At 38.3% G+C, this 16,020-nt stretch overlaps 3 protein-coding genes and 2 long non-coding RNA genes across 6 annotated transcripts; 4 read left to right on the forward strand and 1 right to left on the reverse strand.

The window, feature by feature from the left end:
- Positions 1–293: 293 nt before the first annotated feature.
- On the forward strand, positions 294–3,628 carry LOC131317155 (pentatricopeptide repeat-containing protein At1g63330-like). Its single transcript, XM_058346730.1, has one exon. The coding sequence runs from the start codon at positions 395–397 to the stop codon at positions 2,999–3,001; it is 2,607 nt and encodes an 868-aa protein (XP_058202713.1). The 5' UTR covers positions 294–394; the 3' UTR covers positions 3,002–3,628.
- A 71-nt stretch (positions 3,629–3,699) lies between these two features.
- On the reverse strand, positions 3,700–4,305 carry LOC131331645 (uncharacterized). Its single transcript, XM_058365628.1, has one exon. It carries the CDS (start codon positions 4,303–4,305, stop codon positions 3,700–3,702), a length of 606 nt encoding a protein of 201 aa, XP_058221611.1.
- Positions 4,306–5,257: 952 nt separating this feature from the next.
- Positions 5,258–12,837, forward strand: LOC131317209 (uncharacterized). 2 transcript variants are annotated; one of them, XR_009197344.1, is made up of 3 exons: positions 5,258–5,320; positions 11,730–12,022; positions 12,332–12,837. It is a non-coding gene; the product is annotated as an uncharacterized LOC131317209 (long non-coding RNA). The 2 variants fall into 2 exon arrangements; XR_009197343.1 differs by lacking the exon at positions 5,258–5,320 and having other exon boundaries at positions 11,307–12,022.
- Positions 5,327–9,537, forward strand: LOC131317220 (uncharacterized). The gene is made up of 2 exons (XR_009197346.1): positions 5,327–5,557; positions 5,615–9,537. It is a non-coding gene; the product is annotated as an uncharacterized LOC131317220 (long non-coding RNA).
- Positions 12,838–14,299: 1,462 nt separating the features above from the next.
- LOC131324913 (uncharacterized) lies at positions 14,300–15,789 on the forward strand. Its single transcript, XM_058357079.1, has 3 exons — positions 14,300–14,529; positions 15,222–15,384; positions 15,496–15,789. Exons 1-3 carry the CDS (start codon positions 14,405–14,407, stop codon positions 15,637–15,639), a joined length of 432 nt encoding a protein of 143 aa, XP_058213062.1. The 5' UTR covers positions 14,300–14,404; the 3' UTR covers positions 15,640–15,789.
- Positions 15,790–16,020: the final 231 nt, after the last annotated feature.

The raw sequence follows: 16,020 nt of genomic DNA on the forward strand, positions 1-16,020 counted from the left end.
AAAAAGGTAAATACTACTCCCTCCATCCCTATTTTATAGTCCAGTATTTTATTTTGGGCTGTCCCTTAATAAGTGTCCATTTTGTAAAGTTAATGGGTAAAAATTGGTGAATTTTCCATTTTGCCCCTAAAAGTAGATTCCATTTTGAAAAGTTAGTGAGTAAAAGTGTAATGATGATGGGTAAGTAGGGAAAATGGAGGAAAAAGTTGATGTGAAAGGTATAATGATGATGTCTTTTTAATAAGTTGGAGTTATGAAGCAGGACACTTAAAAAGGGACGGACGGAGTAAATCACTACTCGCCTAGGAAATCAAATCCGTCTCCAAATTTATCCCGTGGTTCCAAAACAATACAGAGAGAGAGAGAGAGAGAGAGAGGACGGAGGACGGAGAAGATGGCTCAAATTGGTTGTTTTTCTTTTGGCAGTCCCATGGAATCTGGTAATTACCGAAAAGGTAATCTTCTTCCTCCATCATCCTTACACCATCATCCATCGTTTTCCCTTCATTACCAACAATCTACAGACCCTAGTTCCCCTCTTCCTGCTCCAACTATCATCGTTCAAGAAAAACACCTGCAACCACAGTCGATGAGGAAAAAGCACGATGTGGGCCCCAATAGTCTCCGAGGAGCTGAATGGGTAATCGATCGGCTCCCTCAAATGCCGCGTCGGGAGATTCGTAGAGCTTTATTCAACTTGACGACAGCGGGTAGGTACGGTACCGTTATTTCTCTTTTCAACGAGTTGCAGTCACGAGGCACTCACCCAGATATTGTTACCTTGAACATTGTAATTAACTGCTACTTCCGCGCGAAACGAGTTGGTTTTGGGTTCTCTCTTTTCGGGTGCCTCTTCAAACGCGGTTATGTGCCCAATGTTAGTACCCTTTCCTTTCTGTTGAATGGGCTTATTTCTCAAGATAAGACTGTTGAGGCCGTGGAGTTATTTGAGAAATTAGTCAGAAAAGGAAAAATCAGACCCCATATGGGTATGTGTGGACGTATTTTAAATGGCCTTTGCAAAATGGGAAACACCGGACTGGCTATTAGGTTTTTTAGGACGTTGGAAAAGGAAGGTTTAAAACCTGACACCATGGCATATAGCATGATCATTGACCGTCTTTGCAAGGACGGGATGGTGGATGACGCTCTCAACTTCTTAGTTGAAATGAATAGCAAAGGTATTCGTGCAGATGTCGTCACTTATACATCTTTGATTTGTGGCCTCTGCGATTGTGGCAAGTGGAATGTGGCTACAGAAATTCTGAGAGAAATGTTGGATAATGATGTTTCACCAAATGTTCGTACATTTACTGTGTTGGTCAGTGCACTTAGCAAGCAAGGGCTGACAAAGGAAGCGGAGGCGCTATTTGAAGTCATGATAGAAAGAGGTTTGGATCCTGATGTAGTCATTCACACGAATCTGATGCAAGGGTATTGTTTGCAAGGCCAGATGGAGGAAGCAAGGAGAATTTTCAATGCCATGGTGGATAGGGGCCTTGATCCTGACACTCATTCCTATAACATTTTGATAAAGGGTTATTGCAAGAACATGAAATTAGATGAGGCTATGCATCTCTTCAGAGAAATGCCTCTACGGGGTTTGGAATGCGACACCAAAGAGTATAACATGATCATTGACACTCTTTGCAAGGATGGTATGGTGGATGACGCTTTCAACTTCCTTGTAGAAATGAATAGCAAAGGTATTCGTGCAGATGTTTTATGTTATACCTCTTTGATTCATGGCCTATGCAAACATGGCAAGAGAAAGGAAGCTACAGAAATGCTAAGAGTAATGTTGGATAGTGAAATTCCACCAAATGTTTGGACATTTAATGTGTTGGTCAGTGCACTTAGCAAGCTAGGGATGACAGAGGAAGCGGAGGAGTTACTTGAAATCATGGAAGAAAGAGGTGTGGTTCCTGATGTAGTCACTTACACGGGTCTCATGAAGGGATATTGTTTGCAAGGCCAGATGGAGGAAGCAAGGAGAATTTTCAATGCCATGGTCGATAGGGCAGTTCATCCTAACACTTATTGCTATAACATTTTGATCGAGGGATATTGCAAGAACATGAAATTAGAAGAGGCCATGCATCTCTTCAGAGAAATGCCTCTACGGGGTTTGGAATGCGACACCAAAGAGTATAACATGATCACTGCCAGTCTTTGGAAGAATGGTATGGTGGATGATGCTCTCAACTTCTTTGTAGAAATGAATAGCAAAGGTATTCGTGCAGATGTTTTCACTTATACCTCTTTGATTCATGGCCTATACAAACATGGCAAGAGAAAGGAAGCTACAGGAATGCTAAGAGAAATGTTGGATAGTAGAATTCCACCAAATGTTTGTACATTTAATGTGTTGGTCAGTGCACTTAGCAAGCTAGGGATGACAGAGGAAGCGGAGGAGTTACTTGAAATCATGGAAGAAAGAGGTGTGGTTCCTGATGTAGTCACTTACACGGGTCTCATGAAGGGATATTGTTTGCTAGGCCGGATGGTGGAAGCAAGGAGAATTTTCAATGCCATGGTGGATAGGGGCGTTCCTCCTGACAGTTTTTGCTATAACACTTTGATCAAGGGATATTGTGAGAACATGCAATTAGACGAGGCCATGCATCTCTTCCAAGAAATGCCTCTACAGGGTTTGGAACGCGATACCACTACTTTCACAATTATATTGCAGGGTCTGGTTTCACTAGGTAGATATAAAGCTGCTGAAGAAATTCTTAATGAGATGCAAACTGCTGACCTAATTCCCGACAACAAAACTTGTGATCTCTTGTTGAAAGGCCTTTTCCAAAGTGGGCATATTGATGACGCATTGTTCTTATTTCAAATGATGGAAAACAAAGGTTTAGATGTCGATATTGGCAAGTACAATATCCTTAGTGATGCATTTTGGAAGAATAAAAAACTTGAGAATGCAAGGGATCTTGTCACTACGCTTCCTTCCAAAGGGTCATGTCCTGATGTTAAGACATCATTGTTGTGATGCAAGATCCTGTGAGAATGATGTCACTTACACGTTACACATTATCGATGGGGAATTCTTTGACGTTTGAAGTCCTTTGATGGAAGTCCTTTGAGGCATTTTTACTCCTTGAGGAAGTGACTGGAATGGGTATTTCGCCGAATGCATTGTATCCTTGAATTTTGATTTAATCTCAACTAAAGGATTAATTTCGCCAAATGTTGGTGGATGCACTTACTAAGGAATGGATGGAAAAAGGAAGCAGAAGTGGATGCGCTTATTGAGGCACCGAATGCATTGTATCCTTGAATTTTGATTTAATCTCAACTAAAGGATTAATTTCGCCAAATGTTGGTGGATGCACTTACTAAGGAATGGATGGAAAAAGGAAGCAGAAGTGGATGCGCTTACTGAGGTACCGATGGAAAAGGACACAGGAGGCACTCGCTGTCATGATGGAAAGAGTTATGGATAATGATGTAGTCATACCGAGTATCTATTCTGCACAAAGGTGTCTGCTAACCAACACATTATTTATTCTGCCGGCATAAATAGTTGCCTGTGTTTCAAACTTAGTGAGTCTTTATCGGGTTGGTTAGTTAATGTGTTAGTTTTACATGTGGTATTGGAAAAATGACTGATTCGTAACTTGTAAGTTCATTGATAAAAGGCAAGACTTGAAAAGAAAATTACCTATATGTATGTATAAGAAAGGAGTTTTAAAGAAAATCTCTTTGCAACTTCTCCAATCGCTTAACAACCGAGACCGGAATGACAAACAGTGACATAAAATAAGTAGGCAAGCTAGAAAGCGTATGTTTGATAAGAGTCATTCTACCTCCTTTAGGAATGTATTGATGCTTCCATCCTGCCAATCTCTTTTGAAATCTTTCCACTACTGAGTCCCACACTGTTGTTGATTTGAACAAATAGCCCAACGGAAGGCCCAAGTACAAAGTAGGAAACGACGTCACTCGACAACCCAAAATTTGAGCAAGTGTGCCAATATCAGCAACTGCCCCCACCAGAATCATCTCGGACTTCCCCAAGTTCACTTTAAGGCCGGACACAGCCTCGAAGCAAAGCATAGCACACCGAAGATATCCCACCTGTGTCGGCTCCGCATTGCAAAACAAAAGAGTGCCATCCGCATATAAGATGTGAGAAACCATCAACCATACAAGGCGGATATCTTGGTCATGGAGGTACTCAATTGTATGATTCGAAAAGCAGTACAAGGCGGATTTCTGAATTCTTTCTTCTTTCATGCAAGTCTGAAGTGTTCTATTTACCCAAAAAAGCCTCAAGTGTTCTGACATTGACATATATGGTTCTTCTCAGGCTTTAAAAAGCATTTCATGAATGACGAGGAAGCTATATATGTGGATCAACCATGGGAGAAGGTGTATGCCATATAGCCTACATGATAAGGATAACCTTGGATGTCAGATTATTGGTATGTTGATCATGTGCAAATATACCCCTCTCTCTCTCTCTCTCTAATAGAGTGTCGATTCATTACTTAGTTTAAGCAATTTGCATTTGTATATTGATCATGTGCGAAATATACCTATGTACTTGATGTGTTATGGCTCTTTTTCACCATGTATACTTCTCAAGAACAAGAAATTTAAGTGAAGCACATAATATTTTCTGTTGCGAAATTTAGTTGGTTGAATAGAATGATGCCAGTCTATAAACAGACCATTCTGGGGCATTAGGGCTTTGTGCTACATTTTAATTCAAATCATTGACATTAGCCTAATGTCTCATTAGATAGTGTATCTCTTTCTACCCTCCCTTCTTAGAGGAAATAAAACAAAAAGAGTGTTCATTTGCTATCTATGACAGGATTTCTTGTTGATTAACTATTGTTATTTGCAATCTGTGACATGATTTTGTTGTTTGCAATTTGATTCACCGAGATTTAAACAAGCAGGATATTTACAGCTGCATGAACAATCCAATAGTGTCTCGCTTTAACTTTTAATATGTTCTTATAATTGCAACACGTGTAGAAGCTTCACCCCATATGTTTGCCATTGAAACCAACATTATTTTTATGGGTCAGCCCTGTTTTTTTCCAACTTATTTAGCCTGGAATTTGATCTCAAGGTTTTTTGAAAACATTTCAATGGTTCACTTAGCTTATTCACCTTTTCATCTTTAAAGCTCATAACAAGCTCTAATCCAACTTTTCAAAAGTTAGTTTTTGATGCTTTTGTAAGCTCGCTTTTGTTAACATGAAGCTTCACCCCATATGCTTTTGTAAGCTCGCTCTGCTACTACAACTGATGTGAAGATGAGACTTGATAGAGAAGCTGAAACAGAAAATATAAGGTAAGGCACCATAAACCAGCTCCTTACTTTCAATCAAGGTGGGTGAACAAAGCAAAAAAACAAAAAAACAATAAAGGAAGAAGTGAAATTAGATATTCCTAAATGGTTTGTCTTAGGCTTCTTGTTGTAGTACTTTGTTACAGGCTTCCAGCAATCTGGCTAAATAATCATAGAATGCAAAGGAAAAGTATATCGTGAAATAAACTAGAATGAATTTATTGCTTTATGTCTATGTATGTTCGATTTTTAGGTTTTAAGGGAAGTCATGGAAGTTGGCAAGCTCAAGTGTTAAAGCTTGTCAATAAGCCACATATCCAATTATTTTCATGATGCTTGTATTAATTGGGAGGCTTGTATATTTTACTGATTTAAGTGGGTCCATCAAAGTGCAGGCGATATGCTGGGTAGACAACCAACATGACTTTATCAAGGGAAATGGTGAAAAATTAGATTATCTTTTGTCAATAGAAAACCCATAAAACGACGTGATAATGGATGTCCATAAAGGTCGAATGTTGAGGTTAATTTGTTAGATAGAATTTAATATTTGTTCCTTTTACTATCATATTTTCCATGTTTGGGAAGAATGAATAAAATGGTCGAGTTCCAACACATGTTAGTGGTATTAGATAATACATTGCTATCTTTTCACGTTTAAACACCATGATTCTAGTCAATTGAATGTCTTCCTTTTTTACTGCAGCAAAATTAAATACATTAAAGATAAATAACAAAAGGGTTGTTAACAACTATCCAATTCATTGTTACTGAACAATATTAAATATATATTAAAGTTAAATAACAAAAGGGTGGTTGTTACGAACTGTCCAATTATTGTTACTGAACAAGATTATATATATTAAAGCTAAATAACAAAAGGGTTGTTGAGAACTATCCAATTAATTTTACTGAACAAATGCCCCAGGGACAGTTGTTAACAATAACCCTTCCGTTGTTTAGCTTTAATATATTTAATATTGTTCATTAACAATCAATTTGATATTTTTGTCCGCATTTGGAGCTTTAAATTAATAGCGTTGGGAGTTAGTAGCTACGGTTTTTGAACATATTGGAGAATACTTAAGGCAACTTACTAGAGATTTCCTATTTCCTGATTTTACCCATTAGATGTAAAAGAATGTAATTGCTGCCTTTGCGTGTTCTCATAGAAATTCAATAACAATGTGATATAATCAGCTTTATACTCTTTGAATAATACAAATTAAGGATTGAAATTTTAGACTAATTTTTTTTCATCATAACTACAATAAATGCTAGTTGTTGGTGAACTATCATCTAAATAGCTATCTAATGATTATTAAAATTAAGATACGGATTCAATTTGATTCTCAAACTATGACAGGGCGAAAAGGGTATTTATAGGTGGAAAAAGGAGAGGAGAACACGAAATACAATAGGATGAGGTTATGATACCTAAGCTGTTTTTGTCTTCTTTCTTGAAAGGGTTGTGTGTAATGCGTGACAGAGTCTCTCTTTTTCCGCATCTCTCTCTTTGTGGATTAAAAAGCTGTGCTTACTATATTGGTGAACAACTTTCGAACACTCAATACATCATTAATTGTAGCTTGGCAAATGCCAGTGTGTGTGAATAACAAAAGGGTGCTGCTAACAAGTGTTTATGAGACATTTTTTACAGTCCTTGGGGGATTTATTTAGCACCAGTTAATGTAGTTGTTCAGCCAACATTTATTATAGTTGTAAGTTGCATTAAGTGTTGTTCAACAAATTTTATACGTTTATTATTAAACAAATTGTTGAACCCAGGGACACTTAATGGTTCTACTTAAACAACTTGTTTAATGATAGTTACTGGAAAAAAAAATACTTGTTTAATGATTAAGGTCTACAAGTTGTTCAACCAACATTGAATGCAACTTACAACTCTTCTTCTAGGGTGCTAATCTAACTAGTCTAACAATACAGACTTTCGCCGAGAAAAAAAAAGAAGTTGTTGAAGCCATTCAAAAAAAAAAAAAAAAAGTTGAACCCGTAACGTTCATTGAAAGCTTCATACAAAGAAGTTATTTAATTATCATGAGAAACAAGATTACAAGTCAACAATTTTTAGATGTTTCATATATCATTAATTGGAGCTCTACAAATGCAGGTTTGTGCAAATAATTAAAGGTTGCTGCTAACAATTGCTCATGAGGTATTTTTTTTTACAGACCCTAGGTTTGTCTAAAAGTTGTCCAACCAACACTTAATGCAACTTACAACTCCTCCTCCATGGTGCTAATCTAACTATTCTAAAATACTGACTTTTGCCGAGCAAAAACAAAAGTTGTTGAAGTCGTTCAGAAAAAACAAAAGTTGTTGAACCCTTCACGTTCATTAAAAGCTTCATACCGCTAAACAATTTTTGGATGTTTCATATATCATTAATGGAGCTTGACAAATGCAGGTTTGTGCAAATAATTAAAGGGTGCTGCGAACAATTGCTCATGAGACATTTTTTTACAGACCCTAGGATATACATTAAGGAAAATTGTTTTGTTATTATCTATTAGTGAGGGTATAACAGTATACAATTGAATGGATATCCTTATGAGAAACTATTAGAATGTCATCACTCTTTACGTGTAATTGAAAATAAATTAACCGTAACTAACTACAATATCAATATCTAACTTAGTTTAGAAACACCTATTATAAACACTTGATTTGCTATTGTTTAGGGGTAACTCAAGATATAACAGTTACGTTACTAATTGTCCCCAAAGCTTAAGTTGTTAGGAAATGAACCCAATGATTTATATCAACCTATTTCAACGATGCAACTAAATGATTAGGTTCTACCAATCCTTGCAAGCGGAACCCATCAATTTGAGATACAATAATGTCATGATAACTGTTGGAAATTATCCCACATCGGTTAATTATCTCCTCCAAAACTAGTATATGAGCCTGGGCGGTCTCTCCATTCATGGCCAGTTGGTTTTGACATGGACAAAGTTTCCACATGGTATCAGAGCGATATCCATTCCATCCCAAATTTTAAAAATTTACAATCCACACCCCACGATGACATACCAGCACAAAGGCAGCACGATGATAGACCCAAAAAGAGGCTACACGTGACAGACCTCAAACGCGGTTGCACATGAGGGGGGATATTAAGGAAATAGAGTCCCACATTGCTTGGGAGTGGAATGAGTGATCACTTTATAACATTTGGGACCTTTCCACTCATTGCCCAACTGGTTTTGAAATGGATTTTTAGTTTCCACAATAACCACACTTATGCACCATAAGTTGTGTTATGTTAATCCACAAATGTACTCAGCATAGCATTCATAGAGAGAGAGAGAGAGAGAGAGAGAGACCTCCTTCAAGGAAGAAGACAAAAATAGCTCAAGAATCCTAACCGCAGCCTCTTGTTCTTCGTGTTCTCTTCTCCTTTCTCCACCTATAAAAGAGAGAGACCTCCTTCAAGGAAGAAGACAAAAATAGCTCAAGAATCCTAACCGCAGCCTCTTGTTCTTCGTGTTCTCTTCTCCTTTCTCCACCTATAAAAACCCTTTCACCTTGCCATAGTTTGTGAGTCAGATTGCATGCCACCCAGCTTTTGAACCACATCAAGTTGTCCCCATGATTTAGGGTTGGTATGTTGTATGGCCCATGTTTTTCCAGCGCTGTCTCCCCCAGCTCTTTTTGGGCTCCCTTGTACAAACCGCCTATACGCCCTTCCTCTATGTTCATGTCATGTCTGCTATAACATCAGTCAATTGATCCACCTTCAAACTAGAGCCCTCAGCTATGCTGCTAAACTTGGATGATGAGCCCTCATTTGTTGTTCGTATTGCTGACTCATCATCCAAGCTTAGTGGCATAGCTGAGAGCTCCAGTCTAAGGTTGGATCAATTGAGTGATGTTCTAGGTGGGATGAGAATAGAGAAGAGGGGGATAGGAGGTTTGTATAAGGGAGCCAAAAGTAGAGTTGGTGGCTCCACCTCTAGAAAACCATTGGCTACATAGAATTCCATTCCCGAATCATGGGGACATCCTGATAACTTCAGAAGCTGGGTGGCATGCAGCAGAGTAGTGGTGGAGAGGTTCTTCAGAGTAATCAGTGAGTGATTATACCCAAGCTATGTGGAGATATACTCTCTAATAGAAGCAGCTGTAATTTCATGATTTTCTAATTTGTGTACTAGCTGTTTTATATAAGATTTTAGTTGTTGCAAATTGTGAGCACAAATTGTTTGCTGTCTACTTGCTTTATGCAGCATAAGTGCCATGGCTACTGACATTTGAGGATACAACATTAGATAGAGTAAACGTTTTTAAAAACCATTCTGACAAATGCATTGCCAAGAGTTCACCTATAAAATTACTCGTTATGTGTTGAAACCAATGAGGTAGAGCTGATGAAATGGACTGTGTTGGTAATGAGCACTACTAGTTACACAGACTAAGGTTTTCTAATTTCCTATGATACCATCTTATCCGAATACAGAGAAGTCCAAAGGCAGATAAGTCCATATAAACCTCTGAATCAGCTTTAAATTGTCCATGATTGGGTCGAAATGTTTACACCTCTCCTTGATTTTCTTGTGGTTCTTTTTCTTGTGAACAAACTTTGCCAACTAGTCAGGACCTTACATCATCATTTTAACTCACTCTTGATCGATTCTTTATGATAAGTGTACCTGGATGGTTTACCTCAAGTTGTCTAGTGAGAGAAGGGTGCCTTATTCCCGGCGGTAATTGAACAATTTTCACTTCTTCTGTTTTTGTGGAAATGATAGTGCCTAATTTTATGCTCCTGGAAACTGTAGTTACTAATTTAACGGAGTTACACATCAAAGAGACAATTTGAAGCAAAAACAGAACCCATTTTTTGTCATCCATTGGTGAAGACGAGGATTTTAATGTCATACTTGGAGATGAGAGAATCTGGAAAGGCTGATTGTTAGAATACCATGTATCCCACTGGAGATGGATAAGGCCATAAATTTCATCCATGGAACCCACTGTTTGGTGATTTTTGTCCAAATTGGGAAGAAAAAAAAACTTTTGTTATGTCTCGCTAGTAAGTTGGAAGTTTGTTGTTCTGGTGTTCATTTATCAAGTCATTATCGGCCAGATTTGTCATCTTATTATATACAGGTTGATGCAACAAAGTTGATACTTGGAAATATGGTTTTGTTGATTGGTTAATTGGCTACTGCCAAGGTAATGCCAAACATTTTGTTGCTTTCATAAAATTGGCCTAGCAACGCACTCATCCACCCGCAACCCCTCCCCTCCCATGCACAAACAATGGGTTTATATACCGGTGGTATCATTAGAGTGATAGTCCACGCTTAGACAGACTAAGGTTTAGCATAGCCTCTAATCCTGTGATAACATCTGATCCAAATACAGATAAGTCCATATAAACCTCTGAAGCAGCTTTTGAGGTGTCCATAACAGGATCGAAATATTTACACCGCTCCTTGATTTTCTTGTGAAGAAACTTTGCTAACTTGTCAGGACCTTACATCTATATTCTCCATGGTAAGTGTACCTGGATGGTAGGCCTTTATTCCCTCATATCCAGTGGGAAACATATTTATTTTAATCTCCAAGTATTACATTAAAATCCTCTCTTGTCTTCACCAATGGATGACAAAAAATGGGTTATGTTTCTGCTTCAAAAAGTCTCTTTGATGTGTAACTTCATTAAATTAGTAAGTATTGTTTCCAGGAGCATTAAATTAGTCACTATCAGTTCCATAAAGACGGAAGAAGTGAAAAGTGTTAAATACCGTCTGGAGTAAGGTACCCTCCTCTCACAAGACTTGTGGACCCATGCGGTAAATTTCATCCATGGATCCCACTGTTAGGTGATTTTTGTCCACATTGGGAAATTTTTTATTTATTTTTGTTGTGTCTCACTAGTAAGTTGGAAGTTTTTTGTTCTTGCGTTCATGTATCAAGTCATTATCAGCCAGATTTGTCATCTTATATGCAGGTTGATGCAACAAAGTTGATAATTGAAAATATAGTTTTGTTCATTGTTTACTTGGATGCTGCTATGGTAATGCCAAAATTTTGTTGCTTTTGTACATTGGCCTAGCAATGCACTCATCCACCCGCAACCCCTCCCCTCCCATGGATAAACAATGGGTTAATATACTGGTGGTATCATCAGAGTAATGGTCTATGGTTGAGAGGCCTATAGATAAGATTACGATATGTATGAGACAAGAAAATCAAGGATTGAAAATGTATGGGAAACACTGATTCCGTATACAGTTCCTATGTTAATAAGTTTTAGCCAGTACAATGCCATCCTTTTTTGGATTTTCATATTCCTATTTCTCTATTTTGTTCTAGTATAATTGCCTGGTCGATGATTGTGAATATCACTTCTATCTGCTACGCTTTGGTGTAACAGCAGCTACACGAGCTCTTCTGTTTTACTGTTCCTGACAATTAGTAGTAGCATAGTCTAAAATGGTCAGCAGTGTTTATAGACAAAGATACTTGTTATAAAAAATGGAGGTTGTGAATGTTCAAGCTAGACAGATTGTGAATGGATGGACTCTCTTCAATAGTGCGGATTTCTTGGTTCCTACATGCATATGTTGTTATTGGAGGAATCTAATGCTTTTGACTCAGCGATTAGAAGCAAACCCTAAAGGCAGCAGGGAAATAGTGGTCCAGAAGTCTAACTCATTTTTTACGATCTAAGTAATTCTCTGACTCTAAATTTTATTTTTATTTTCCTTTCTCGGGACTCTACATTAGTTGATTACTTGAAAACTCTTCCCTCCCTCCCTCTCTCATATTTGTCATTTCTGTCATGTGTTTGTGTAACAATTCATCCTTCAAATGGTAATATACTATTTAGATGCTTCTGCTTCTAATTCGATTCACCACGATGGAAAGATGATATACCACTCCTTGCATATAACCAAATTGTCTTGCATTAAGACTGAAAATGCCAGCATTTGGCATACATGGATTGATATTTGTCGTGCCCTGTATCGTCTGTTGCAGGTGTTGAGCAAAGCAACAATTCTGAAACGTAGCTCAAAGAAAACTCATGGTAGTGACAACCCTGTTTCAGCTTCTGCAACTGATGCCCAAATAATGAAGCTAGGCAAGTAATGAACAAACTTGAGTCAACTCAAGAATCAAGGAGGCTTGCTGGGTTGCTCGAAGGCGTCAGCCAAACATTTTTTTTACAATTTGGTATCCAGCCCAATATCTCGGTGATCAACAGATCTGAAATGTGAAGTCGGACCGCCACAAGCATCCTGGACCGCTAATCCAGGGAAACCAATTACATCATCCCATGGCGGGGGCCCCTCCGTTAATCCTGGCTAACAAGATTGTTCCAATAGAAATTGGAAGTCCGATAACCATTTGTACGATTTGCTCCTATGTGTGTTGCTTTGTTTGCATATTTTGACAATCTGTGACTTGCATTTGGAATCCATTGTTGTTACCCTAGATAATTTTTGAAGTTATATGGGAGGTCTCCTTTCGGCTGCTCCGGCAAATTGGCCCTGTTTCAGTCCATCAATGATAGTTGCAGAAATAGATAGGCCTGAGAATTCTCCTCCTCCACATTCTTGATATTTTTTTTTTCTTCTTGCGTTTTCCAGAATAACAATAATAAAATATCCAAAAAAAATTCGTCGTCTTCATTTGTGCGCGATAGATGGGCCGTTGGTGTTTTCGGAAACATGAGCAATGACGAGTTCAAAAATACTGGTAATTTCCCTGGAAAGTGTATTTGTTTGTAAAATTTTCCCTAAAACAGATTTAGGATACCATTCGCCAAGAATTTTACTTGTTCAATAATTTGCACAGTTGAGGTGCAAATTATTTGAGATTGACTTGGACAACTCAAATGAGCCACCAGTACTCGTTACAAAAGGGGTCTAGGACCACCGCATGTCGTGTGGGGTCCACTTTAGGCCCCACAAAAAATGCAAAAAAAAAAAAAATTATAAATTATAAAATATTCATTCATTGACCCCTGTAAAAAATCAAATTCAACGAATATCAGTAGGTATGTTTTCTGAATTTGTAATAACAAAAATGCGTCCCATAAATAAACCAACCGTGGCCCATGCGCGCCGTCCTAATAAATAAAGAGCATACTTAAGGAATTTGATCAGGTAAGTAGTAAATAGGAACGTTACTAAAATAGCACTTTAACAAACTTAGTAGTTTCATCCAGTTAAAGATATAAAACTTCACCAGTTCATGAAAAACACCAAATCATAAAGAGGAGACTTAGCCAAAAAAAAAATTCATATTTACATTTTTTGAGCTTAAGGACAAGTATTTTTTGCAATCAAACATAAGGACAAATGTGTCTATAAAAGTGCCTAAAATCCTAAAGTACCCTATATATGAAAGTGCCTAAAATGCTAGGGTACCTTATGAAAGTGACTAAACCACTAAAACCCTATAATAGGAAAGTGCATCCTAAAACCCTATGAAAATGCCTAAATATGTTTTGGCCTTATGATTAAAAAAAATCAAAAAGTTGAAAGACTCCACTAAAAACTATTTTGCTATCGTCCTTTCTCTAAATGAAAATTATTTTACCGTCTTTATGGCTAATTTTTTCATCATAAAAACTATTCTACTGTCCTTATTGACTAATTTTCTCATCACGAGACAGGTCTAACTCGAGAAGAAACCTATGAATACACATCATCGAATACGACTTCCTACGGAATTCTATATCCAAAAGGGTAGAAATGATGGTCAATGACATGTTTTGATAATTAATACCCGCTAAAAACGTTTTCAGCATTAACAATTATTCTTAGCATGTTCTTGGAAGATATTAATTATCAAAAAACACGTCCTGACGTCATTTTCCCTAATAAAAAAGGAGCAAGGTGGCAGTTGGGGCTTTGCTAAAGCATGCATGATCTCCACGCGTAACATCAATAATCACCACGTATTAAGCCCCGCGCCGCATTAAAAAGGAGCTAGCCCTGCCTCTGCCTGAGAAACACTCCTCCCTTCCCTCCAAGGCTCGATCCACAAATCCCGTACGCGTTTCACAAATCTGAGAAAATCGAAAGAAAGCATTTGGAAACAAACATGGCATCGAAGCCGAGCCCAGCATTTGCTTACACGGTGGTGTACGTGAAAGACGTAGCCAAATCCGTCGATTTCTACGCCAAAGCCTTTGGTTACAGCGTTCGTCGCTTGGATTTATCCCACCGGTATGTAGTATAATCCAAACCCCCCTATAAAACGCTGCCATTTCCCCGTTTCGTTTCGTTTTGTTTTGTTTTGTTTGTAGGATACTTGGCCAAAGTGTACCAGTTGGCCCATAAGTAAGGCGATCACAGTACAGTGACGAAGCGCTTGTTTTTTCTGGAGTAATTGTTTTAAGCATTCGACACAATTAACAATAGCAAAAATTCTGCAACCACACATGCGCAATTGTACGCACACTTTCACACGCACTTATATTTACGATTGAATTTGGAATTAATAATGAAGAAAAGTACTAAGGTAAGCACAAAAATTGGAATTGGTTTCTACTCTCTGGGTACGATGCCTTCCTATTTATTCGAGTAGCATGGGGGCATGGGATGCCTTCCAATTTTGAGTTGGGAACATATATAGTTTCTCGGCATAACGTTCTTTGTGTGTTTCTCGATTTATAGAGGTTAGAGATCCCCTTTGTACCAAAAAAATCCTAAGAGCATCCACTTCGCGCGTGCATTTATTTTTAAAAGTTTAGATCCGTCTCTTTCCGCCTGCTTTATCAATTGAGAATTACTACTACATATGATGGTCTCGCCTTTACAGCAGCTAGGCAAACACTTCCATTTTTGTTTCTTTTTGTCAACTACTGCAATTTTGGTATTGGAACTTTATAGGAACAATATTGTTTTGTGGGTGGCAGATGGGGAGAGCTAGACAGTGGGCAGACCACCATAGCATTCACACCGGCGCACCAGCACGAGACCGATGACTTAACGGGCACCGTCCAGACGCCCCGTTCGGATCGCGAAAGGAACCCGGTTGAGGTTGCCTTTGATTACCCGGACGTCGATGCCGCCTACAAGGTTAGCCAATACGTTTCAAACCTTTGATTTGACCAAAATGCGTGTTTCGTGGCCGTTCATTCGATCATCCGATTTGTTCTCTCTCTTTGTGATTGTGATTGTGATGATCAGAGGGCGGTGGAGAACGGAGCAGTGCCCGTGAGCGAGCCGCAGGAGAAGGAGTGGGGCCAGAAAGTTGGGTACGTGCGAGACATTGATGGCATGGTAGTGAGGATGGGGAGTTACGTGGGCCAGCCCAAGTCCAAATCGAACTAGTGGAATTTTGGGCTTTTATGGGCTTTCTGATATGGTTGTCTTGCTTTTGAGTGTTGTCTTAATTTTCCGTTGCAAGTTCGAGTTGTCTTTTGAACTTTGATCTAGGGTGTTACCCTAGTTAAGGATATGAAACTTTCTTCCAATTTTTTCCAACGAAATTGCGTCATTCTTGGCAGCCACTCTGAAGATTAAACCAGAGAAGAGAGAGAAGTGGCGGAGTCGGGAAATGAAATCGGAGGGGGACTAAACTAAAACTGTGAAAGGAATTTTTGTTCGGTGATTTTTCAAGACTAAATCCAGTCATTCAAATTTTTATTGAACGATTTTGATAAATTGAATTATTTGCTATCATATTATTTGGAAACATGCAATGTCATTATT

This window comes from Rhododendron vialii, chromosome 1a (assembly GCF_030253575.1).
Source record: "Rhododendron vialii isolate Sample 1 chromosome 1a, ASM3025357v1".
Lineage (NCBI taxonomy): Eukaryota > Viridiplantae > Streptophyta > Magnoliopsida > Ericales > Ericaceae > Rhododendron > Rhododendron vialii.

Bases quoted from the DNA above. Each gene is read 5' to 3' on its own strand.
- LOC131317155 (XM_058346730.1), top strand. From the start codon at position 395: ATGGCTCAAATTGGTTGTTTTTCTTTTGGCAGTCCCATGGAATCTGGT.
- LOC131324913 (XM_058357079.1), top strand. From the start codon at position 14,405: ATGGCATCGAAGCCGAGCCCAGCATTTGCTTACACGGTGGTGTACGTG. The intron at 14,530-15,221 runs GTATGTAGTATA...TGTGGGTGGCAG, and splicing joins CGCTTGGATTTATCCCACCG to ATGGGGAGAGCTAGACAGTG. The intron at 15,385-15,495 runs GTTAGCCAATAC...TGTGATGATCAG, and splicing joins ACGTCGATGCCGCCTACAAG to AGGGCGGTGGAGAACGGAGC.
- LOC131331645 (XM_058365628.1), bottom strand. From the start codon at position 4,305: ATGTCAATGTCAGAACACTTGAGGCTTTTTTGGGTAAATAGAACACTT.